Source organism: Panthera leo, chromosome B3 (assembly GCF_018350215.1).
Source record: "Panthera leo isolate Ple1 chromosome B3, P.leo_Ple1_pat1.1, whole genome shotgun sequence".
In the NCBI taxonomy this organism is placed as follows: domain Eukaryota; kingdom Metazoa; phylum Chordata; class Mammalia; order Carnivora; family Felidae; genus Panthera; species Panthera leo.
This window is the reverse complement of record NC_056684.1, coordinates 138,405,226-138,430,344: the sequence shown is the minus strand read 5'-3', so window position 1 is coordinate 138,430,344 and position 25,119 is coordinate 138,405,226. Positions and strand designations below refer to the sequence as shown.

General features: G+C 38.2%; 1 protein-coding gene across 7 annotated transcripts in view; it reads right to left on the bottom strand.

Moving 5' to 3' along the window:
* Positions 1-433: 433 nt before the first annotated feature.
* Positions 434-25,119, bottom strand: part of PAPOLA (poly(A) polymerase alpha) — a 61,745-nt gene continuing 37,059 nt past the window's right edge. For 2 of the 7 annotated variants that reach the window (XM_042944235.1, XM_042944233.1), the window contains exons 14-22: positions 24,559-24,678; positions 23,136-23,245; positions 19,215-19,336; positions 14,838-14,980; positions 11,381-11,481; positions 10,928-11,148; positions 7,039-7,101; positions 5,115-5,189; positions 434-3,067 (exon numbers count right to left, since the gene is read on the bottom strand). In XM_042944235.1, coding sequence (XP_042800169.1) covers positions 2,972-3,067; positions 5,115-5,189; positions 7,039-7,101; positions 10,928-11,148; positions 11,381-11,481; positions 14,838-14,980; positions 19,215-19,336; positions 23,136-23,245; positions 24,559-24,678 — 1,051 coding nt within the window. In that variant the 3' untranslated portion in view covers positions 434-2,971. The remainder of the gene's footprint in view (positions 3,068-5,114; positions 5,190-7,038; positions 7,102-10,927; positions 11,149-11,380; positions 11,482-14,837; positions 14,981-19,214; positions 19,337-23,135; positions 23,246-24,558; positions 24,679-25,119) is intronic. The other 5 variants (XM_042944234.1, XM_042944237.1, XM_042944236.1 and 2 more) reach the window with 5 other exon arrangements.

Below are 25,119 nucleotides of genomic sequence, written 5' to 3'. Positions count from 1 at the left end.
TGAACAACGGAGTCAAGGATAATTTTTACAGTATTTTCCCTTTTACTGAACAGCCCCGGAAGCTTAATAAGAAGTCATCCCGTGTTGCAGTCGTAAATTGTTATACACACACATAAGATGTATAGATGTATACAATAAAGGTATAAGGATTTGGCATTTCAGGAACGAAATACACACAAACGCGTGTCCGGGAGAACAACGGCTTTTACCTCGGGAGGTCCGCCCCTCCCCTAGAAGCACTTAAGATGGCCACACTCAAGAGCGGGCCACTACAAACATACGAAGCAGTTCCCTCTTACCCCACGACTTTAGTATGCAACGTTGAGCATCTGGGGGGGTTAAGAGAAGCAGTATCTGGTTGGGGTTTAGTAAAATGAGAAACAGGAGATCTCAGCTGGTTGTGGTCTAGAATCCTCAACTCACTGAAAAACAACAGCGCCACCTGCTGACACGAGAGACAGAGGACCAATCGCATGGAACACCAACAGCTTTGGAAAAGACACGCATCAGCAGTACACGGTCCACACGACTGAGACAAATATGCAGAAGAGGTATAGTGTCTACGTACACAAATACTGTAGCCAGAGGGGCAGCTGAGAGTGAATTAATGGTAACTATATTCACATTTTCCTCCTTATAATGATCATGTATATGAAAAATACCGATTATATAAGGTACCGATCATTACTAGACTGCCACTGCTAAGCATACGTTAACAAGAAGCAAATCCTTTGTCAAGGTAACCTAAGTAAACTCCTTTGCCAATCTTCGCTGACAGCCGTCCCATAAAGTTGTAAGTATAACCAATGTATCGCTGAAAAAACAAAAGAAATCAAGTCAGTCCGAAGAAACCAGCCAACTGTGGGATTGTGCTGTTTTTTTTTTTATTGTGTTTTCAATGGAGAAATACATCATCTGTTTACAAAATAGCTCTTGAAAAATACAAGGAGTACAGATACTATAAAACAAAGCAAACTCCAGTCATGAGACACTACATACATCATGCGAAAGCAACAGTCTGATCTCCAGGTTATGAAAACTAGAATTAAAAAGTCACTACACAGAAAAGGTCCAAGTTTCCAGCTTGGCAAAACTTGGGTGCAGTTACATGAAACGTTTAATAAACTGAATTGTTTTCCCCCGATGTGTAAACAAAATGACAAGACTAAATCTGTGCCTGGCAATTTCAGTCTAACTCTGAAGCTACACAAAACACACAGACACCTTGTACACTTCACCTGTTAGCATGACCATCTTTTTTTTTTTTTTTTTTTTTCCTTAGGTGGCGGGAGGAAGGGCAAGGTGACTGTGCGGAGCGAAGATGTGGGAAGCGGAAACACGGTCTACTAGACGTTATAAGGTACGGTGAAAAGAAAGCCTCCATTAATGCATAGCCTAAGGGGAAAGACTACACTCCAACTTTGGAAAATTAATTTGGAAGGATAGGGGAAGAGTTTAAGTAACTGCAGTTTAACATGAAAAATGCACATGTGATAGAATGGAGCACAATGGAAGATTCATAAAACATGCTCATCAGAAAAATCTGTTAGGTTTGCTTTGTCCAGATTAAGAAAAGTGTAACTAAGTTTATCAACATCTGGCATCCCTCGTACTTCGTGAAGACGGATATTCTGCTGCTTAATTATGAGGATTTGTTTTCTTTAAAGAAAGGAGTTCCTAATCTACTGATCGGATGAGACAAAATGAAAAAGGAGTAGAGGGCTGACTAGATGCCAAGTGCTTGCTAGAAATGATTTTTAAAATGTTTCTACATGTAAAATTTACTGACAAATTTCGGTCAACCATTTAAAAATAAAAATTAGTTTAAAATTCTTGGAGAAAATGCCTTTTTGCCCACATGTCTAAAATTGAAAATCAACTTCACTACAGAGAAGAGTTCCGTGGAGTGTACAAAATTCCGCATACTCAGAGATCAAATGGCCTTCCGAGACAGGTCGTCACAGTCCACGGGCGTGACTTCTAGTCACCCTCAAGTCTCAGCCACGGGACCAAAATTTAGTGTTCTGTGCCATGTGGCCACAGGATCATTGGTTTCACATCATGGCTTAAGAAAATACTGGCATTTTGTTTTTTATGAAATCAAGTTCTACCTTACTGCGTACAAGCAGAAAGGGAAAAGAAAAGGGGCGGGGAGCAAAAAGCTTTGTTTCAAAGACAAACAGGTTGAAGGCAAAAGAAACGTGGAGCTGTAACAAGCTCAAAGAAACACAGTCGCTGGCTGATCGCTGATTTGTATGCACTCTGAACAATTCTATAAATAAAACCAATATATCATTTCTTAATCATGACCCCATCAAAACCAACTATTTCCTAATTATTCTCTCCATGTCAAATATATACCCTAGGATTGACATTTCATTTGTAAGGGTTCGAGCTCCCGCACAGGGACTGAACGAGATGTACTCTTACCCTTTCCCTCAAGTAGAACAGGATACCGCCGCACGACAGTATCCAGTTTGCAGACTGATGGTAAAGGAAAGTTTTCAGGAAAAAAACGAAAATCCATCAAGCCAAAAATCTAAAATTAGTTCTCCTTTCTAATAAAAAAATTACATAAAAGTGCATCATCGAACAAGGAATTCTTATGCCAGTTTGTATTGCAAATTTTCCAAACAATGCATCAAACATAAACCCGATCCAGATGTCAATTATGGATACAAATATAGCTTGAGGTGTTTTTTTTTCTTTGTTTTAAAGGCAGTAATTTTTTTAATTTTTTGAAATCGTTAATGCAACTGTTGCTAACACAATAATAACAGTACTCCTGGCTTCACATACTAACCTGGACTCTTCCGATCAAGTGCTGATTAGCCCAGTAAGGGAGGCCACAAAAAAAACCTAAATCCATTTTCAGTCATGTCTAGTCTTGTACCCTCCATTCTCCTTTTTTAGCATTTGAAGACAACAGGTTGAGTTGGCAGATATTGTTTATGGACCCCTGAGGTTGTTTTTACCGATTCAATCTCAGTTTTATTGAATTCTTGATAACAGGAATAGGATTTGCAGGGAGAGCAGGGATATCAGAAAGGTCTGTACTGGATGTTTTCTGAGAACGAAAGCAAAGAACACAACATTGTTCAAAGCACTGTAACTTAAAAACGAGATTTACTTTCCACTGCTTTACTTTCTAAGAAATGGATGGGACCTTACCATAGACGTATTAAAAATTTTAAGAAAAACAAAAATGAGGTGCAAATAAACACGACTATTACTGTGAAATGATTTGCTCCACACTTGTAGAAATTTTCAAATAATAAAGGAGGCATATTTTAGCAATACACAGAAAACTCCTAAGTAATTTAAAACACAGATTTATAAACACGCTGCTCTAAGGATGACCTGTCATATAGTTATTCAATTCACGTTGCACTAGATTTACTCGAAACAGCACTAAGAGCTGTAGCATTAACTGGTATTGGAGCACCCCCATGTGGGAGAACACTTAAAATTCACCTTCTACACAGGAGCAGCAGTTACCGGTCAATTTATCATTTTCTGACCGTACAAATTGTAAAAATCGATACAGCTGAGCCAGAATTTAATTCCTCTAAATTTTAGCAAAGTTCCATGTCAAAAAAGGACTAAATCACAAGCCTCTGTTAACATTCAAAAACAGAGATAAATTTTTAAGTGTTTTATTATGGGAAATTCCAGGCATCCACACAAGCAGAGCACGTTGGCTGATGAATCCCCACTTGGCCGTTACCTTCGCCGGCGGCCCAACGACAGCCAACCACCCCTCTCTCACCTTCACCCCCAGCTTACTTGGAAGCAGATCCCAGAGATCCTAACATGTTGTCTGTATTTCAAGTTTATCTCAAAGCAGTAAGGACTCTTTGTTACACACAGCTACGACATTATAATCCTCTCCCCAGAAACACAGACACCGCTGCTATTACCAAATAAAGGGATGTACTTCCTTGTCATCTACATAATCACTCTTTTTATAACTGGGTGTTTTCTCTCTCAATGGCTCTAGGAATGCTTACATTAGAATATAAGTTTTACTCCGTCATAAATATACCCAAAAAGGCAAACACCCACGAGCACTGACCACGATAGGGATGAACTTCTTAGCAAGGCAAAAGTATGAGAACCGTTCTCCAGAGTAGTGCGGCAGAGGCCAAAAGCCATGCAATCGCATCCCAGGAGTTCACGGCTGCTGAACAGCTTTGTCCACGTATCAATACCAGGCACGTTTCCTAATGCTGTTTTAGTTACTTCCTCCACCCCGAATTTTTATTAGGTAAAAGTTATGGAAATAAAAGACATTCCAGAAAGTGAACACGACGGTTCTCTCTTTAGAGGCTATGAGGGCTGATGGTCAGCAAAAACACATTTTAACATTATCACGTTAAAATAACCCTGAACCTTACAAAGCAGCGAAATACCACTGCCTCAGCTCAGCAGCTTTGCTGTGAGCAACACCGACCTCCCGAGGGTCACCAGCTCAATGTGCACGTAAAGAAAATATTTACTTCGTGTCAGAGTGTGACCTAGACGTTGAAGTAGAATCAATCTGAACAATTGTTTCACAGACAAATGAAGGTTCCCAAATCACTATTTAAAAAAAGATTCCAGGTGCCTACTGTATGCAAGGGACTGCCACAGAGAGAATTTCTAGGACAAATGAAAAAATAATTTTAAAGAATTATGGGTTACATTAAATTAATAATTGAAAATCAGAAGTAAAATGTGAGACAGAAACACATTTTAAAAATAAAAAAAAATTAAAAAAAAAAAACTTATCAACCTCACAAAAAGATCCACAAAGAATGGTTTTTGGTTCTACCATAATTTAAAATTCACTCTGACCTATAAAGAAAACCTCTGTAAGAATACTGCATCTTGTGACTACTGAGGATTTAAATGATTTGCAGTATCAAATAATATACTCAGGGAGGAGTCGGCATCTGGACAGTGCAAAGAACGGTCCCATTAAATCCAATGTTCTAGCTTTATACTACGATACAAGTAGTTACTGTCACAAAGATAATTTTAAGGGTCTTTGGCATATGCTCATTTTAGTTCATTATACCCCCACTAATCTTAACAACATTTATAAAACTCTCCTTGCTTTTTGCACTTAGTACCTGAGAGGCCAACAGAGAAGCCGCTGTCTGAATAGTTTCTGATTGAGTTGTACTTGTCTCTGTATCAAGTTGTTCCTGTGAGACAAAGAGGACGGGGGAGGAAAGAGACTTAAAAAAGAATAAAAGAACATAACTGGGTTTGGTGGCTAATAAAGAAGACAAATTGGAAGACAAGAGGGTCAAGAGAAAGATGGGACTACATCACAAACTCATCTAGTAAGCCTCACCGTAGGCTCTTTCATCATTTCAGATACACATAAATTTCTACTTGCCTACTTAAATTCTATAGGCATGGTCAAAATCTCTCATGACTTTCCAACTACCTCCAACTTGGACATCTGAAGAAAATAATCACTAAAGATGCACACAGGCACATTAAGAAATGTTGCCCAGACAGTAATTAACACGATACAAACCCAAGCTCTTAGCTATGTGAAAAAAACCCAGTTACTATTATTAAATAAAATTACCCAAAAGGACAAAAACTGCTCCCACACCTTTAATTAAAAGTAAAAAAAAGTCCCTGAAACATTTCTCTCTCTCTCTTTTTTTTTTTTTTTTTGGTTTCTCCTCCCCTCCTCAATAATCAATGCACTGATCTACTCTATTATCAGAAAAGACAGGGCGAACCATGTCATTCCTCTGAACTTTTTTAAAGGTGTGCACAAAGCAAAATAATACATACACACAAAGATGAAAATAAACATAAACATTTGAATTTCTACAAAACAACATATACAAAAAAACAATGAAATGGCAATTTTCTCTTACGAAACAGAAAGGGGTAAACAGGGTGTAGGTAACAGAAATGGAAGAGGTGCAGGCTTTCTGAAGGACAAACTGGCAAAATGTTATCAAGTCTTAAAAGTAAGTGTATGATCTGCCTCAGCAATTCCTTTCGTTAATTTATTCTAATAAACATAAACGGATGCCAGGTATTTAGCTACAGTCAATAGGACAATAGAAAAGAGCAACTTTTTTTTTAAAACAGAAACAATTGCTAAAAATAGGGAACTGGTTGAATAAAATATAGTAATGGCCTTGAGACGGCATTCTAAATAGCCGTTAATATTTTGTGAATTATGTAATCACAGGAACAGTTTCTCCTAGTTTACAGAGTAAAGGTTGGAAGGTAGAAGGCACTGGCACGTATGCCCAAATAAATTCTATAAAGACCTCAAAAGAACACACGCTAAAATATCAATTATGGGAATAATTTGGGGAAAGTATTTCCAAATTTTCTACAATGCAAGGAAAAAGTTAAAAGCCTTCAGTACATTCCAATTTCAAAAAAAAAAAGACGTTCGAAGTCTAACGTGGCTTGGCTAAACCACTCTCTCTCACCTCATCTACCTCGCCTCAAGCCCCACGCACCCCAGAAGGCTCAGGCCAAAACGTTCTGCCAAAGACATTCTCTAAACGCACACACCCCAATCGTGAAATGACCTTCTCACTTCTCGTCATGCCCCCAATCCTATATACCCTTCAAGAACCGCCTCAAACACTTCATACATGGTCCTTCTACGAAGCTTCTTGCCCAGCCTTCCTGCCCTCCTGCCCTCACCACGCCTGCAGCCTCCATTACTTTGATCTTCTCTGGTAATGTGATTAGTTGCATCTACCTCCTATCTTCTCTGCTTGATTACAAGTTCTTTTAAAGGTACCGAACATGTCTCACTCGTCCCGCCGTTCCACTCAGGGTCCACCCAGATTACTGGGCCTTCAGTAAGGAGCTCACACATTTGAGAAATTCAATTTCAGCACTATAAATTAACATTCAAAAGGGACAAACACTTCTCTAAAAACAATACTGCAAACAACCTAAAGCCTACAGAACAAAAGACAGTACAATATTCTAGAGACATTTTTAGCACATCTTCTGTACTCTTAATCGTGTATGTATTCCAAGGCTAAATTAATATACCTTTGTTTCTGTTTTATCATGTCCACTCAAAGCAAGACAGTTAGCATCTTCGCTTGTTTCATCCTGTTTTTGAAAAAAAAAGCTTTATTCTCTAAAATGAAAAATTTAGATTACTTGCCAATCAATGCTTTAATTGATAAAAAAAAATTTAATTTTTTAAAATTCAAGTAAATTATAAATTATAAAATAAATTATAAAATAATTTAACCTGTAAGATCAATTATGGCCTTAAAATAGATTACTCGCTCACTTGAAAAAAAATTTTAATGTAACATATTTAATTTGGCTTCAGTATCTTCCAAACTTAAAAAGAATATGAAGAAAACTGTTACTGTTGATCAATACCACCTAAGTACATTCCCCAAAACCACGAGTTTCAGAAAATATTTTTTGTAAGGAAGAGAAAAAAAAGAGTTCTTTGATCAAATAATTTACAAACTTGAACACTATCACACCACCTCCGCCCCCTTTTTAGGAGATTCACGCATATATTGGCACATAAAAGATTCTGAGAAGTTCAAGAAGGAATACCTCTTTAGCTTTCCCAAACTTAATTAACCACACAATCCCCCTGGCTTAGTAAAACTTATTAACATCCTGAAGAAGAGTGCTCTCTTCTGATCTTAATTTTTTAATTTATTATAATTCTATTCAAAACCAACTCGTTTTTGGTAAAGGAGGGAAAGGAGGAGTCAAAAGTTACTGTACTTTCCCGTTCCTGCAGTCACTTGCAATTAATGTCACTTTCTTAAGAAAAACTATCTTTTAACACTAACTTCTCTGCTATGTATTTACTGGCCGAACTTTTAATTTTAAATGTGGCTTTAAAACAAGACATAGAAACCACGGAGTTTCTATGAGTGGGAGAGATTTAATAACAATATAAACCAATTCCAATAAGGACCTTATCTGCATCCTGCAAACATTACAAACTTAAAGAACAGTAATGTGTCACAACTGGGCAAATTTCAACACTGACTGGATATGTTAACACTTCAGAATTATTGCTAATATTGGCAACTATACTGGGGGGTGTGTGTGTGTGTGTGTGTGTGCGTGTGTGTGTGTGCGCGCGCGCACATACAAATACACGCACACATGTGGTAATAATATACTGTAGTTGTGTTTTTAGAAGTCTTGACCTTTACTATACACAGAAATATTTCTGGCTGAAATGATAGGCCTGGGATTTGCTTCATAACAATGGGAAAGGAATCAGATGTGTGGATGAAGAGGGCTGGCCATGAGGTGCTCAACTGCTGAAGCTAAGTGATATAAACAGGAGTGTTCACTGTAACTTTGTTCATGTTTGAAATTTTCCGTAAGTTTAAAAATACATATATAGCATCACTGAACCATATAATCTGGGTCAAACATTTTTCTATTTTTATCTTACCTTCCATTCTTACCATTTATATGTATTTGTAAAGCCTTTGCATATGATGTAAATTAAGCAGACGTAAACTCCCTGACAATTCCTGAAACCCTCCCGTCTCAATGCATGTTAGTATATTATTAAGACCTGTGGTTTCTTTCTGGTTTGCTAAAATTTCTAATATCAAGTACTCACTAACAGAGCATAAAACACCCGGTTTAGGAGAGCTTCAAAATTAGTATATTCATAACAGTCCTCTGCTTTAGCACCATGAGACTTAGCCCTGGGTTCTAATCCCAACTCTGACTTTAATTAGCTTTATAAACGGAAAAGCCACTGAAACTCAAGTTCCTCTTCCAGGAAATGAGATCAGTCTAGGAGATAACCTAAGATCTCTTTTATATTGTAAAATTGTTTTTGTTAGTCAACTCCATGGAGTTTCCATAAGCAAAACCTAGACTGTGAGAAAACCTAAGAAAACAAAACAAAAACAAAAACAAAAAACTGCAAGGAAAAAAGGGAGGGAAATCTGTATTTTAAAGAATACTTAAGGGACATCATTCAATAGCTACACAGAGATCTTACTTAGCTCCAGACTGGAACAAATAAAGACTTTTAAAGAAAAAAAAAAAAAAAATCAATGATGATGCAATCAGGGGCATGTGAGCACTGACTAGATATACGGTATTAATGAATTTCATTTTTCTAAGCGGGTTAGGTTTATTTTGTTTAAGCTGTTTTTTGTAATCCTTACCTTTTAGAGGACTTTAAAAATACTACTGAAATGACATGATGTCTCGGTTTTGAATCTAAATAACCCAAGTACAAAGGGAAATGGAAAAGGATGAAGAATTAAGGGTATAGGAACTGGCAGAGTCCCTTATACCTGAAGCCACATAATGGGTACACGAAATGATTCTCTTGTGTATGTATTTAGAATTTTCCATACTAAGTGCGATAATTCTATATTCCTACTGCCTCTCTAACTAGACAGGAAACATGAGTGTTTTCTACCAAGGTAAGTGCAAACCGAGGTACAAACACTGTGCCAAGACACAGGGAGTCAGAGCTCTCAGGGAGCCATTAAAAGAATTAAGCCATTAACAGTAAGGGCACAGAATGAGCAGGCATCTAGAGTTATGCTTAATATACTTTACTAAGATAAAAAGAAATATGAATTCTGAAATGCTCTGCCAACTGCAAACAAGCACCACCAGACAGAATGTGGAGCGACCAGAACTGGCACGTTTTCAGGTTGCTGCACGACAGTCCTGGAGCACTCGGGCTTTCCTGAAAAGATTCCAGGGCCTAACCCCCGGAATCTCTGATTCGGGGTATCTGGAGGCCTCCATAAAATCTCTACCAGGAGTGGGGGGAAAACGCTGAAAAATTCTGATGTACAACCAACACTGAAAATCACTGCCTTAAGAAGTAACTACGCAGATGGGTTTTCAGAATGCGTGTTGTAAGACAGGATATAATATGTTCACTCTTCATTTAGCATCGTTAGGGTGACAAAAGTCATCACATTATTCATATTTACTTAATAACGACTATTTCAAAAAGAAAAAAAAACCAAAAACCTAAAACAAAAGGTTTCAGAGTAAGCTGGGGAATAGAACACTTACAAATTAGAGACAATCATTTTTCACTAGTACAGATTAAAACATTCCCTTGAGAAAATCCAGATCCCCCCCTCCCCCCCCACTCCTCCTTCTAAAGAAACTTCGGTGAAATGAGTAAACTCCTAAGTAACAACTTATCAGCCAAAAGTCACAATGAAATTGGGAGTTTCTGGGGTGTCACCTCTGGGGCACTGAGGACTGTCTCGCTAATAGCAAAACAACACGAGAGTGACTCCAGGGAGCAACAAAATTGTGTAACAAGGCTACTTACTTCTGTTTCATATTTTCAGACCCACACCAAAACAACGTGCACTTCGATGGTTTTCCTAAACGGAGACCCTGACGAGGTAAACTGGCCACTTATAAAAAAATGAGAGCACTGCTAGAAAATTTCCTGAAGGTTGGAGGAAGCAGTCATCCAAGGTCTCAAAGTTAATCGGACTTGGCAACTTTTGGTTACTCATTCACTAAGAATTCCCCGAAAACCTCTCAAATTTAGTAACCCTATAATCCCGAGTACAGTGTAAGAATCTCCAAAACCCATTTCAATCACAGAACTGTGTCCAAAGGCGCTATCGAAGGATCAGCGCACATAAAAGATAGAGTTACAAGAGAATAATAAATTAGGATGACTGACGTGGAAGCCCATGCTACACTGTATTATGGACGAGACAAGCTACTTGTAAATGAGAGGCACGGCTTTATGGAAGAGGCTGTCACTGGGAGGAGTAGGAAGGGTGAAGAGAGACTATGGCCCTAAAGTGCCACGTAAAGATTTTCTAAAGCATTCTTCCTTGCTGCTTCTCAATTTGGGCTCACAAAGATTTTCTTCCACTGGATTTTAAACTACGCAGGCTGGTATTCCCATGGCTAACTAATATATAGATACCTCTTCTGTTTTGGTTTTCTTGGGGCTCTCTTCTTTATGAGGTGAGGATGTCCTCTTGACTCCTACTATAGGATTAGGTATTTTTGTTGCTGCATTTCCTGAAGGTCTAGGTGGTGGGTTTACCAGACGTGTTGAGGAAACAACTCTGGAGACCGTAGGCTTTGGTGGTGGTGAAATGGCTGGCTGTGTGGCAGTTTGAGGAATGCTTTCACTCGATGTACCTAAGAAGGTCAAGTACATGAACACACAAAAATTACAATAAATCATATTAACAGCAAGTTACAAGTAAAGCTTTATTTAGGTCTCTGAATTTTACTTCACTGATTATTATACGACAGTGTCAAACAACTGAATTCAGGCAACTTAATCAACAAATAAAGCCATCTTGCAAAACGAAGGATAAAACCAAATACAGTGTAAATATTCTCAAGCCTGTCAACCCCATCACCTTACCCCCTGAGCTTTCACTGGAATTTACTTGTGGCACAGAAACTTCAGTAGCCTGTATGTTGGTCACAGATGCTGCTGTTACAGCTGGAGCAGGACTGTTTCTGCTAAAAGAAAGAAAGAAAAGAAAGGAAAGAAAGGAAAGAAAGGAAAGAAAGGAAAGAAAGGAAAGAAAGGAAAGAAACAAAACAGTGAAATATAAAATTCCATAACAAAATTTAATATGCGAAGTTGTTTTCTAAAGGAAATGATTCTTTAGTTTTACTTCTACATATACATCAGTAACTGACTTTGATAAAATGTAGCCAACAACCAAAAGCACACAGACATTCTTGAGCAGTGCTGTCCCACAGAACTCTTAGAGCTGTGCTGTCCATTATGGTAGTCACTGTTCACATGTAGCTACTCTGCACTTGAAATATGGCTGGCAAAACAAGGAATAATTTTATATGATTTTAATAAATTTAAATCTCTACTTGTGACTAGTGACTAGCATATTAGATAGGACAGTTCTTTTTTTAATGTTTATTTTTGAGAGAGACAGAGAGAGAGAGCGCGAGAGCGAGAGTGGGGGAGGGGCAGAGAGAGGAGACACAGAATCTGAAGCAGGCTCCGGGCCCCAAGCTGCCAGCACAAAACCTGACACGGGCTCACACTTAGCAAACTTCGGGATCATGACCTGAGCCGAAGTCGGACCCTTAACCAACTAAGCCACCCAGGTGCCCCTAGACAGGGTAGTTTTAAACAACAACAACAACAACAACAACAACAACAACAACAACAAAAACAACCTGATTGTATCTGATTTGGGGAAACAGACTTAACTGATGTGGGGTATAAGAAAACTCTGTCAAACGCTATAAATAAGAAATAAGAAATTTCTTATTTACCTTTCTACAAAGGTAGAAACTCTGTAGTTTCTGCCTACAAAATCTAAGGGTTCATAACACCCTAAAAGACCACCCAGTGACCCAGATACACAACAAAGGCTTTCAAAGCCATCCCTCCTCTTCTAGGTTCTGGATCCCACTGCCTCCTGTCATCTCAGCAAACTCAAACCCTTCATCCTTTACTTTCCTATCTCTTCAACTTTTCTGTCTCAAATCAATCCTATCGTAGTTAAATAATCTCATTTTAATTACTTCCCCCCTCCCCACCCCCCCGAAGAAAAACCAAAGCACAAAGTCCTCTGTAAAGACTGTCACTGTCTCTGCCAACTGTGGAACAATGACGCCAGGACAAGGCGGCAACACAAAAGGACTTTGTGTTTCAGTGCCTACATGACATTCAGGTGCAACCAGAGCAGTCAGCTCACTAAAGCTCTGGAGAGTTCACCGGTACAGGGAAGCCCAGACATCAACAAGCACAGGGGTTCCCCGTCCCCCCTCCCCCCACCGAGGAAGACGACAAGGACACAGGACTGTGGAGTGGGCACACACATCTAGTGTCTTAAACAGAAAGGGACAGCTGGCCAGAGAAGCACCACAGATGCAGGAGAAACCCAGAAATAGCTAGCAAAATGGCTAGTGTATAATAAATACTCCAAGTTTGCTAAGCAAATATACAATTATAAACTTAAAATCCAGAAGTTACTTACAGAAGATTACTATTATGTAAGAAACTAATACTAAAACTTCTGAAGTTACTTAGTATGTATGCCTATTTACATACATGTGCACAAACTCAAAGTACAAAAGCTTCTATACAAACCCCAAACCTCTTATTAAAATGTCTGCTTCTTTGTGGCAGAGGGAGGGGGGGCGGGGAAGAACACTCAAACTTAAGAAAAAAAAAATCCCTGGAAATTAAGACTCTACAAATGGGGAAGTGCTTTTAAAACGACAAGATTTAGAATCCATGTTCGTGCCTGAAGTCTTCAGACTGTGCACAATTACCCTAAAAACACAGCACGCATTCAAAGGCCAAGAGAAGAAAAGTGACCCTATCTGACTGCACGCCTACATCTCCCCTACTGCGTATTTGTCCAAAGAATCATCCTAACCTCCACCTCTGCCATTGGTTCTATTTTAACTAGCAATCCGATATTTAAAACTGCTTCTTAAAATACGAAATATGAAATATAACACGCATTCACAAAACTGCTCAAGTTTTAAGTATCAACTCATTAATTAACAAAATGATCGGCACAACTAAAAATATTAGCAGCACCTGAGAAGTCTACCATAAACAGCTCACTTCGAAGATACCCTAGTTATTAAAACAAACAAAAAAAGACTCTGCAAGCATATACCGTAAGAATTTACAGAAGTAAAAATAAATATGGCTTTTTGTGTTCTAATTTTTGCCACCATAGCCATGTCTTTCTTTCGTAAGAAAAGTATTCAGGGGTGCATGGGTGGCTCAGTTGGTTGAGCACCAGACTCTTGATTTCAGCTCAGGTCATGATCTCACAGTTAGTGGGATCAAGTCCTGTGCTGGGCTCTGTGCTCACAGAGCACAGCCTGCTTGAGATTCTCTCTCTCTCTCTCTCTCTCTCTCTCTCTCTCTCTCTGCCCCTCTCCCACTTATATATAAAAAAAAAAAAAGTTTCCTGTAACTAAAACCAGCCCACAGAGATCTTCACCTCCTTCAGGAGACCCCTAATATTTTCATAGATATGTTCTCCTGCTGCACATATAGAAGCAGCTCCAGGACAGAAAGGTGGTTTTCTCTCTCTTGTCCATTCTCCTTAGCACACCACACAGTTCACTGAAGGTTAGCAGATATCTCAATACAGCTCTTTCTGGATTAAGTTGGGATTACATCCCACTAAAGCCATCATAAGTTGAAAATATCTTAAGTCGAAAATCTATTTAATACACATAACCAACTACCAAATGTCATAGCTTAGCCTAGCCTACCTTAAACATGCTCGGGACACTTACGTTAGCCTGTAATTGGACAAAACCACCTAACACAAAGCCTACTTTATAATAAAGTGCTGAATATCTCTTGTAATTTACTGAATACGTACCAAAGGGAAAACGGAATGGTTGCATGGGTGCAGAATGGCTGTCTGGGTACCGGCCGCTGACCCTGTGACTCAGGGCTCTCTGCCGGTGCCAGGCATCGGGGACTATCGTACACAGTATGTTGCTAGTCCCAGAAAGGGTCAAAATTCAAAACGCGACGCATGGTGTTTCCTGACTTTGTCCTGCTTTTGCACCATTATAAAGTCAAAAAATGTCGAACCACGAAAGTCAGGAACTATCTGTGTCGGAAACTTGAGGGATTACGGCGCTAACATTCATTCACATCTGAATGAAGACATACCTGTTCCAAAAACGGAATACAAGTACGACACAACAGGACAAAAATAATTACTTCCTCCCCAAAATAAGTTTAATTGCTGTTTTTAAAAAAGTCAGAAGATGGGGAAAAATAAACAGATGACTTTAACGAGAGAATCCATCATACGTGTTTAGTCAACAGCCACTCCACTTCATCCCCTCGTCTGCCTTACCCCTGAGAGCTGCCAGAACTGTTCAATGGACTGGTCTTCATAGCACTAGTAGGTGAAGGCACAGACATGCTGTTGTCACTGTCCATAGACAAGTCGAGGCTGCTGTCATTGAGAGGTGTCAATCTGACACCTTCCGTCGAATGCTGCAATAAAATTAAATATTTTTAATTTTACTTTAAATTAAATATTAGATAAATTAATATTTGAAATATATTTCAAATGTATCTTTATTTTAGCCAGATCTCTGAAACACCAACATCTTTTACTCTGATAAATGATTTCTATTAGAAAGTACAAAGGAATGAGGTCCGGAAAAACCAGAAGTGTCATGCTGACTTATAAGGCAAACATTTGGGAGACGTACACTTGCTGGCTTCCAAGAGGCCTCGGACCACAAGACAGTTCCTCCACGGGAGAAAACAGGAGAAACGGTGCAAAACTAAACGTACACGCTGTCCTTAAGACACGCTGCGCACTAAAAAGCACTCTCGTGTGGAAACAGATGGACCTTAAATCAGAGGACTATGAATATACACAGACACACAGACATGTGTATTAGGAAAACAGTCTTAATGATAAACACAATACTAGCAACGAGGATCTCTGGTTATTGGGTTTATGAGCAATTTTTAAATCAATTTTTAATTATTCTGAAATGAATATAAAATCGTGTAATTTCAAAAAAGTTATCAACTAAGTACAGTGTAGCGCCACTTCTAAACATTTGTAAATAAATGAGCTTCTCTCAAAGCAAGAAGTTCTGGTGCTCTGACCGCCAACTTAGAATTTTAACATGACACATCCACTAGTATAAATTTTCCTGTGAAAATAAATTTTGTGAAAGTGAAACCTAATATCCACATGTAAATCCTAATGCTAGTCTTGCTTCTCAAAAATCAAAGCACTCAAAAAGGTTATTTAATATAGGAAAGCCCAAATAAAACTTAAACTATGAATGGTTCTATGGGATGAAAGTTGATTTCTAAACAACGTAGGTTTCTCTTTCTACAATCAATAGTATTGCAATATCAAATTGAGTTTCTTCAGCTTCTTTTTTTTTCCAGAATACTTTTTAACCTTGGTGCTCATTTACCTACAGGAACATTTTATTAAATTGTTTTTCCTTTCCTTCTTTTTTAAAAAGGTATTATTTATTTATTTTGAGAGAACACGGGCAAGCAGGACAGGGACAGAGCGAGAGACAGACAGAAAAATCTATGAGCTATTAGCACAGAGCCCGATGCAGGGCTTGAGCTCACAAACCATGAGACCATGACCTGAGCCAAACTCAACAGTCGGATGCTTAACAGACTGTGCCACCCAAGGCGCCCTCTACAGAAACATTTTAATGGAAAGGATTGCACTGTTGACAAAAACCCATACCCCATTTACGTGTATGTGCATATGTGCGTGTGCTCTCTAGTTACTGATCAAACGGGGAAGATGAGATTTGGCAGAAGGGAGAGGAAGAGAAAGTAATGCCACTTGTTCACGTAGTCAGTTGCGTTGTGAAACAAATCTTCTAGTGAACATCTTTCCTACACAAAAATGCTACCAATTTCACTCTCCACCAAAGATTTGTACAGGAAGAAAATTACACTCAATTCTACAGTTACTTGCCTGACCAGGTGATCAAAATACCTATGAGACAACAGGCCACTGCTGAGGATGATCTGTGAACGTGGAGGTTTTAACTGGTTGGTCTGAACACAAAACGGCTGCTCTGCTTTGCCTCTGTGTCTATACCAAATTTGGCAAGAGACTTCAATGCCAAGAAATCATAAAGATTCTAGAGAAACTTTCCAATAAAAGATAAAGACAGAACATACTAAAGAGAGAAACCTAGGTTCAAGTCATGTTGCTAACTCTACAACCTTGGGCAAGTTTTTTAGCCACTCTGTTTCCCCTATAAAAGACATACTTGTAGACTGTTGTAGTATTCAATACAGAAAAACACTTGTACAGTGCTTTGCAAATAGCAGTTTATAAAAGGATGGTATTAATAAGAGTCTAAAAGAAACGCTTCATGGATCTAGATTTCTAGATACTTCTAAAAACAAGAAAATACTATTTTGCTAGTGGCTAGAAATAATCCAAATGACGTCAAATCAAGGACAGATACAAGCATACCATAGCTATACAAAGAAATACTAAGCAGCCACATAGTATTTGTAATGTAATGTAATCTGGATACATAATAAGCACCCAAAGAGGAGGTCACAAAAGGCAAGTATCACCAAAAACCTTTTAAAAATACATATGTATAGGTCACATATGTGCACTGAAAGGTCTATATAGAAATAAAACTGAAATGCTGAAGAGTAGCTGTTACTGGGTGATAAGATTATAGTTAAGCTTTATTTGATAAATACAATGTCTGGACTAAATAATACATTTCTGATCATTCATAAGTCTTTTCAAATTCCACATGATTATGTGTAAGTAGATAAAACTTTAAGAAGTAGAAAAAAATTTACTTAAACTATACTTTAGTTGCTCCAAATATCAATGTAGGAGGGTTTTTGGTTGTTTTTTTTTTTTTTTTTAAAGTAGGCTTCATGCCCAGCCCGGAGCCCAACATGGGCCTGAACCTATTACGATACTAACAGCAAGACGTGAGCTGAGATCAAGAGTCCGACACTCAACGAACTGAGCCACCCAGGCACCCCTAGATAGGAATTTTAATTTAAAAGGTAATCTGAACCAAGGGTCCTGGAAAATCTAATTACCTCAGTTATAAATAGCTGTTTTAATGGATGTAAGTGTTAAAGAACAACAATCTATTTATATTCACATTCACTTCTGAAAATGCGTAAAATGTTCACATATTTTTACATGCAGTAAATACATATTTAAGTGCAGTTGTTTTAACTCATTAATAACACCAAGGGACAATTAGAAGACAAATGTCTGACTTGACACTTTAGTTTAAAAATAAAATTATTCACTGGTAAACTTTATGTATGCTTTATAACAATTAAACAAATAAAATGGCTTGAAATAACAGCAGTACATTTTATCACTTTCTAGATATTACTTAGTTAACTCATAAAAAAGCATCAGGTTGAGAAGAGAATGACAAGCCGTATAAAGGCTTTACTGTGGTAAGCCATTTTAAAAATGGAAATGCCTTTTACACCTGCATTTTAGACCAAAATAAAAAGGCAAGTAAGTACCTCTGCCCCCAAAGTTATGATGATAACAACAGAAACAAGTATGAGCACTATGTGCCAAGCACAGAGTACCTATAATATCCTTACAAAATACCTAACCAGGTAGATAAAAATATTATCTCCATTTTAGAGAAAAAGCGAATCAAGAACATGACGTTTGTTCCAGAATTGGCCCGAGTCTCACAGCTGGGAGGCCGTGAAACCTGAAATCGAGCCAGCTGACCCACAAAGTCTCGTCCTTGGCTCAGATGCTTGTACCATAATAAACGCTATGCTCTAAGACAAAAACCTTATGATGCTGAAGCCCTTTGTGTGTTAGCTTCGTCCTCTGTCCCAGCCCCAGCCCCAGATGACCAACCATCACCCTGAAAAGTGGTGGCCATCGTTCTCTAACAGACTTTTCTTTCCTATTCTCTCAAAAAATATGTCATTTTACATTTTTAAACTTGCAAACTTTAGATAAAATTATTAAATAGTACATATTCATCTGCATCTTTCTAACTAAACATATTAATATCATACAGCTCTAGTCCAATTATTTTCACGGCAGTGTGTTAAGTATTCTGTTACAGAAATAAGCCGTCTATTTTTGAAATCATATAACGTTAAAAATCTAATTGTCATCTCTGCACTAAAATTCTAATATATTCTCTAGAAGTCCAAACGAGAAAAACACAGCTATAAGTTATTCAACAGGAAGCACGATTCCCAGAACAATAAACTACAAAACATTAATTCTGGTCAGCTCTGCTTGTGATTTTCATACTCCACAACTTAATTTTTAAGCAATATACATATATAATTCTTAACAAAATAAAGCCATTTTTATAACAAGCCACAGAATTTACTTGATCCACAATTTACCTAATTTGTCTACTTTTTAAAGGAAAAGAAATCAGGTACTGATATAGGTGGGATAGTAAATGGACAGTAGAAAATTCTGAAAAGAGAATATACGTTTATATCAAATAAGGGTAAAGAAGCATCTCCATGTCTGTGTGAGGTCTGAATCAAGTACATGCAAGAAACTTGACCGGAAGCAAGGTTTCACATAATGGAGCTGCTCCCTAGAACAGATTTTTCACCTGCTGTGATCTACTTCACGTGTGTGACTCACTGAGTCTAAACGCCGAGTAACTGATAGGCTGAATACAGTAAAAACATTATGTCAGTAACGCTTTTGTTAAGTACTTGCTAAATTTACCTTTTTCTTTTTCTGAAGAACATGATTAGGTAGTAGTTGATGGAGTTGCTTTCTTTTTACATGCATTGCAGCAATTTTCATGTCCACCTCAAACATCTTGCTGTTTATTGCTTGCCTATAAACTACACAATTAGGAAATTGTTACAAGAAATAGCAACATTTTAATAAAGGCAGTTAAACTCACCCAGCAGAAGCTATTCTAAGTAGGGATCTTCTTCTACCAATACTGTACATAAAACTTCAAAACCATCAGGCAAAAAAATGATCTGACAAATTCCATTGCCTGAGCAAACTCTATCACCACAAGGTGTATATAATGAATAAAAGCACAAAGTATACTAGTTCTTCCAGTGCAATAACTCTTCAAATAATTTTATTTTTATGTTTATTTTTAAAATTTTTTTAATGTTTATTTTTGAGAGAGCGAGCGAGAGAGCGAGCGAGCGCACAACAGAGTGGGAGCAGGGGAGGGGCAGAGAGAGAGGGAGACACAGAATCCAAAACAGGCTCCAGGTTCTGAGCTGTCAGCACAGCGCCCGACACGGGACTCGAACCCACGAACCACAAGATCATGACCTGAGCCAAAGTCAGATGCTTAACCGACTGAGCCACCCAGGCGCCCCTATGTTTGTTTATTTTTGAGAGAGAGTGAGTGCATGAGTGGGGGAGGGGCCGAGAGGGAGGGAGACACGGAATCCGAAGCAGGCTCCAGGCTCTGAGCTGTCAGCACAGAGCCTGATGCGGGGCTGGAACCCACGAGCCACGAGATCGTGACCTGAGCCGAAATCGGACGCTTAACAGACTGAGCCACCCAGGTGCCCCTTAAAATAGTAACTTTAAAGAGTAACTCCAAGAAACAGCAGAACTGGACAAAAGGAGTTTCTAAAACCCATACCCTTTTGTGCTACCAGTATAATTTACAACTCTAGCCCAATTATGTAACAAATGTAGCAAAAGTCAAGCTTATTAACTACACCTAAACACACCGTTTCAAGAATCTGCAGGAAAAAAGACTTTAAGTAGCAACATGTTCTGTTATAGAAATAACTGAATAGAGGTCACAGGAACAAAAACAAGATGCTACAAATAAATTAATCCACCTAAGTTCCAGAGAATCCCAAAATGGAAAAATCAATTCACTCAGTCATACAACGAGTATTTACTGAGCACCTACACTGTATCACACTGTTCTGGACATGGGGGACATAGAAAAGAGTTAAGAGACCAAAAGAACTTTATGGAGTCTACATTCTCATCGTGACAATACAATAAATAGGAAAAAAAGCAAGTAACAAATATTTCGTATCAGATGATGGTAGTGCTACAGAGGGAAACTGAGTAGGGAAGACGAGGAGAGAAGCTGGGCCTGGAAAGTGAGAGGACATGAGCCTGGAAACCTAAGTGAAAGTAAAGAAGTAACGGGCGGAACAGCATTCATTCCAGGAAGAGCTAATGTCAAGGACTCACTTTGGGAATGTCTGAGGAACCACAAAAAGGCCACTGGAGGGAAGGAAAAGTAAAGGAAAAGTGAAAGTCCTTTAACAGCAGTTCTAAAATCCCCAAAGCGCCCAACACAGAAGTTTTTCCTAAAATGGGCATCAGAAGTCACGTGGCAACAACACACCCTGATCTAAACTACCAACGGGTGGCTATTTGGTCTCTACCTTTGCTTACTTAATGCAAATACCGAACAGTTCCCTGCAGAAATGTTCCTGTCTCGGACTACCAAATACCAGGCATCGTCCAGTCCCCACTAGGAATCTTACTTACTAACTTGATTACCTTCCTGGCCCTGAGACATATGGATAAAGGATTCTGAACTTACAACAGGAAACGAGGCCAGAGACATAGTGAGAAGGCCAGATCAGGTAAAAGCTTGCAAACCACAGAAAGGAAGGCCTGAGACTTTTATTCCAAATGAGACGGGTAGCCATTATAGGTTTTAAGCTGGTGAGACATGATCTGGCTTAGTATCATTTTGGACGCTGACTGAAAATAGCTATTATTCTATTAATAGCTGGGCGAGGTCAGGCCGGGGAAACTGTAGTAACGGCAGTAATACAACAGAGCAATGACAAAGGGCCTGGACTGATGTGACGGCAACAGAGATAGCAATTAGTAGCAGGAATCTCAATGAATACTACAAGTAGAGGCAAAAGGATTTTTTAATGCATCAGTATCAAGTATGAGAAAAACAGGAGCCCAGGAGGACTTCAAGATTTCTAGCTTGCACAAATACAGGGATATAGTTGCCAATACCTGAGATTAAAAAGATCTGAAGAGAAGGTGGAAGAGACTGGAAGTTAAGAATTGGAGTACTGAACATATTAAACTTGTTTTCTGAGAAAATCTCACCAAGTATTCCATTAAAATGTTTCAAGACACAGGAAAACTAAACACTTCCTTCCCAAAATAACTACAAGTCCTTTAAAATCTTGATGGTTCATTAGCACAATCTTTGATAAACAGCTAAACTTAGATGAAATGCACAAAACCAATTTTCTAATTCAAGTGTCTCTACATGATTTGTTAGTTTATAAATAGTTTAAGTCGACATCAGAATTTTTACTTTGGAAAAAAACATTCTGCGGTGTTCAGCAAGTGAAGTTATCACCCTCCAAAGCACATGCTCAGAAATGTGTAGGAATGTTTTCGTTGTCACAGCAATTAAGGGTTACCACTGCCAGGGACACTAAATACCCTTCAATGTTCCCCACAATAAAGAAACGTGCCACATCCCACTTACATCCCTAGAAATGAAAAACTTGCTTACCAATTATTTGAACCAAGAAATCAGCTCAATTTTACATAAGAAACAGAGTGTTTTTAATCTGAACTTTTCAAGAAGGCAACTACCAGGTGTCTCATTTAGAGTTCACCTTTCAATTTACTGGAAACTTTAGCCGCTGTGTCACCAATGGCAATCCTGCCGCTGGCGGTCTCTTGGGTCACAACAGAGAGCACCTGCAGGAACTCACAGATGTCACGCTGCTGGCGACTCTACACATACGTGTAATCACCTGACTACTTGCGTCTGCCTCCTAGTCACCGCACCTGAGCATTTACACACCGAAAGACACACTCTTTTCCTTTCATTTCTTCACACTTAGTGTACGATACTGACTTTTTAACAAACTGGACCGATTTCTGTCTCTCCTCTAAGGAGGTACAAAATGTTTAATGTTACAGCTGAAGGTTCTTAGGGGAAAAACTCCTTACTGGGGACAGGTGAAAATGACATACACTAAATTTTTTTTTTTTTTAACGGGGAGAAAAGGAGATGTGTAAGAGGAAAAAAAGAGTTAGTCCCTATTCATCACTCTCTCCATGTGTATTCACCATCCTCTTGGAAAGTTGTGCACCTATACACACACACACACACACACACACATACACAGAACAGCCTTAGGTTCTGTGAACTACACCCACCATGTGCACTTTAGTTAAACTGGACTACCTTCTATCTCGGGGTATAGGTTAATGTGAAATGTAGCTCTAATCACCCTATTCTCTACCCATGAATCAACACTGTAGTCGATTATTTGACACAGAGAATAAAATTTCCTCAAGTTACCAGATGTCTAGCTTTGAAAATGTCTAAAGTTCAAGATCACTGAGGCAGTCAGACACAGACTCAGTCCTTCACACAATCAATACTCAAGTGGCATCCAATTTTATAAGTAATTGTGAACAAATTTTAAATGGTCCTCCTTAACTTTAAATCTACAATACAAAAAAATCATTTTTATCTTAGATATGACCAAAACTAATAGCTAATCCCAAAACATTAAGATTATTTTGATAACCACTGTTCAATATTCCCAAGTAAATTAACAGTTACTGCAAATATCGCTATGGTATACATGAAGACAAATTCAAATATGCAAGTTATGGGTTTTGATCATCCAAGTAGAGATATACCTGTATCTGTGAAAGACTGAATATCATAGGTGAGATCAACACTGAGATTTTCAGAGTTTTCTGTTTTTTTAAACACTAACCCAATCACCCACATCGTGCGAAATTCTTCCCTGCAAAGTAAGAAAAGCGTTACTAGTTTATTTCATGAAAATGTTATCAATGTGGTTACAATCTGAGGTACGTGAGAAAACAGGATACAAATGTATGAGCAAACTAAGTTCTAAACCCGAACCCGATCACTACTCCAAGCCCCCCCCCATGCCTGTCATTCCCACCCCTAACCCTGACCCTATATAAACAGGGTGCTGATGGCCAACGTTAACGACCCGAAAGTACCAAAGTACAAAAAAATGACCCGAAAGTACCAAAGTACAAACACTATGTTCAAACTGAAGAGGGAAAAGGAATAATGCGTTTTAGAAAAATCTGAAACAAAAAAGGTGATTCTAGATATAAAAATTTAACTAGAACTTAACATACATTCCTTAAAATGTTACAACTCAATCAAAAATGTGGCACGGACAATAATGTGACTACAGCATAACAACAGGAACAATGGGTGATTCAGCTACTTTTGAATCTCTATCAGTAGACTTAATAATCTACTGAAAATATCAGTCTTTTAGTAATTTAGATTACAGCCACAAAAAATTATAAAAAGCTCAAATATACAACTCATTTACAGGATTGCAACAGGAAATAACCTGTATAAACAAATCAGAATAACAGCTAAACCACTGCAGCATAATCTCAAATGATCAATTACTTCTATTTTTCAATCTTTCTTTAATGCTACTTTATTTTTTTAAAGCTCGCTACTCAAACTCCCTTCACGTTCCAAATGCAACAAAGTATAAAGCAAAGTAGATTTTGTATGAGTAATAATACAGCAACCACTGAACCAGAAACTGACCTATAAAAGACTCTTAAAAGAAAAACATGAGCCTTTTATTAACAGATCTTCTCAATGTTCCAGAATCCATCACAAATCGGATTTTTGCGAGGTCAAATGAAAGCATGTTCTTTTTTAAAAAATTAAGATAAACAGCAAGACATATTTAGTATAGCAGCTATTCTAACAAGCACCGCACAGTAAGGTGGGGGTGGGGGTGGGGGGGAGAAATGTAAAGAAATGCTAAAAGGCAGATCTGCATAATTTGAACTCTAATTAGTTCATAGGTACCTCATCATTAGACTATTATCAGAGAAAATTTATTTGAGCATTGATTTTTCTCAAGAAATAGTTTTTCTCTTCAAGGTTTCTGATGCGGAAAACCTAAACTATAAATCTCAAATTGGTTTTGTGCCTTATCTGATCAACGGAATAAGGACACTAGTTATTAAAAATCGACTATAAAAAGCTTCTGTGAGTAAAAGCTGAAAGGGAGAGGAGGAAACTAGATGAAGTTAGAAGACTGCTTACTTGTCAGGATTTTCTTTGGGTGCTGGAAATGACTGGGGATTCACATGAGCCAGTGTAATAAATTCATTCTTCTCCAAACTTCCAACCAGGATTCGGATTTTTGATTCCACCAAGCCCACCCTGAACAAATGTCACTTAGTATTAATGAAAATTCTGGTTAATTTAAAAAATAAAATAAAATGCACAAAGTCAAGTATGTTTATGCAAGGCAGTAATAGGAAGTTCACACTTAAACACATGTGAGAGCAGTTCAACCATCTGAACGTCCACAGATAAAACCAGTCTCATGCTCTAACCAAAAATGCTGATGCAAAAACTGAGGAAGGAGAACCAAGCCACATTTCAAACTAAGAAGGCTACAAAAGACATCCCCGCAAATATTTAAAGGATAAAAATCAGGACACTAAAACAAAGCACCTTAAATATACAGTTAATGATACGTAGATCTCCATAAGGGAAATAAAAACGGAAATGGTGTATGGATCCCCAAATTCCTCTACTTCCATTTCAAGTAGTAAAGCTCGGCTTATGAATCAAACCAAACTGGATGGGAGGACAACC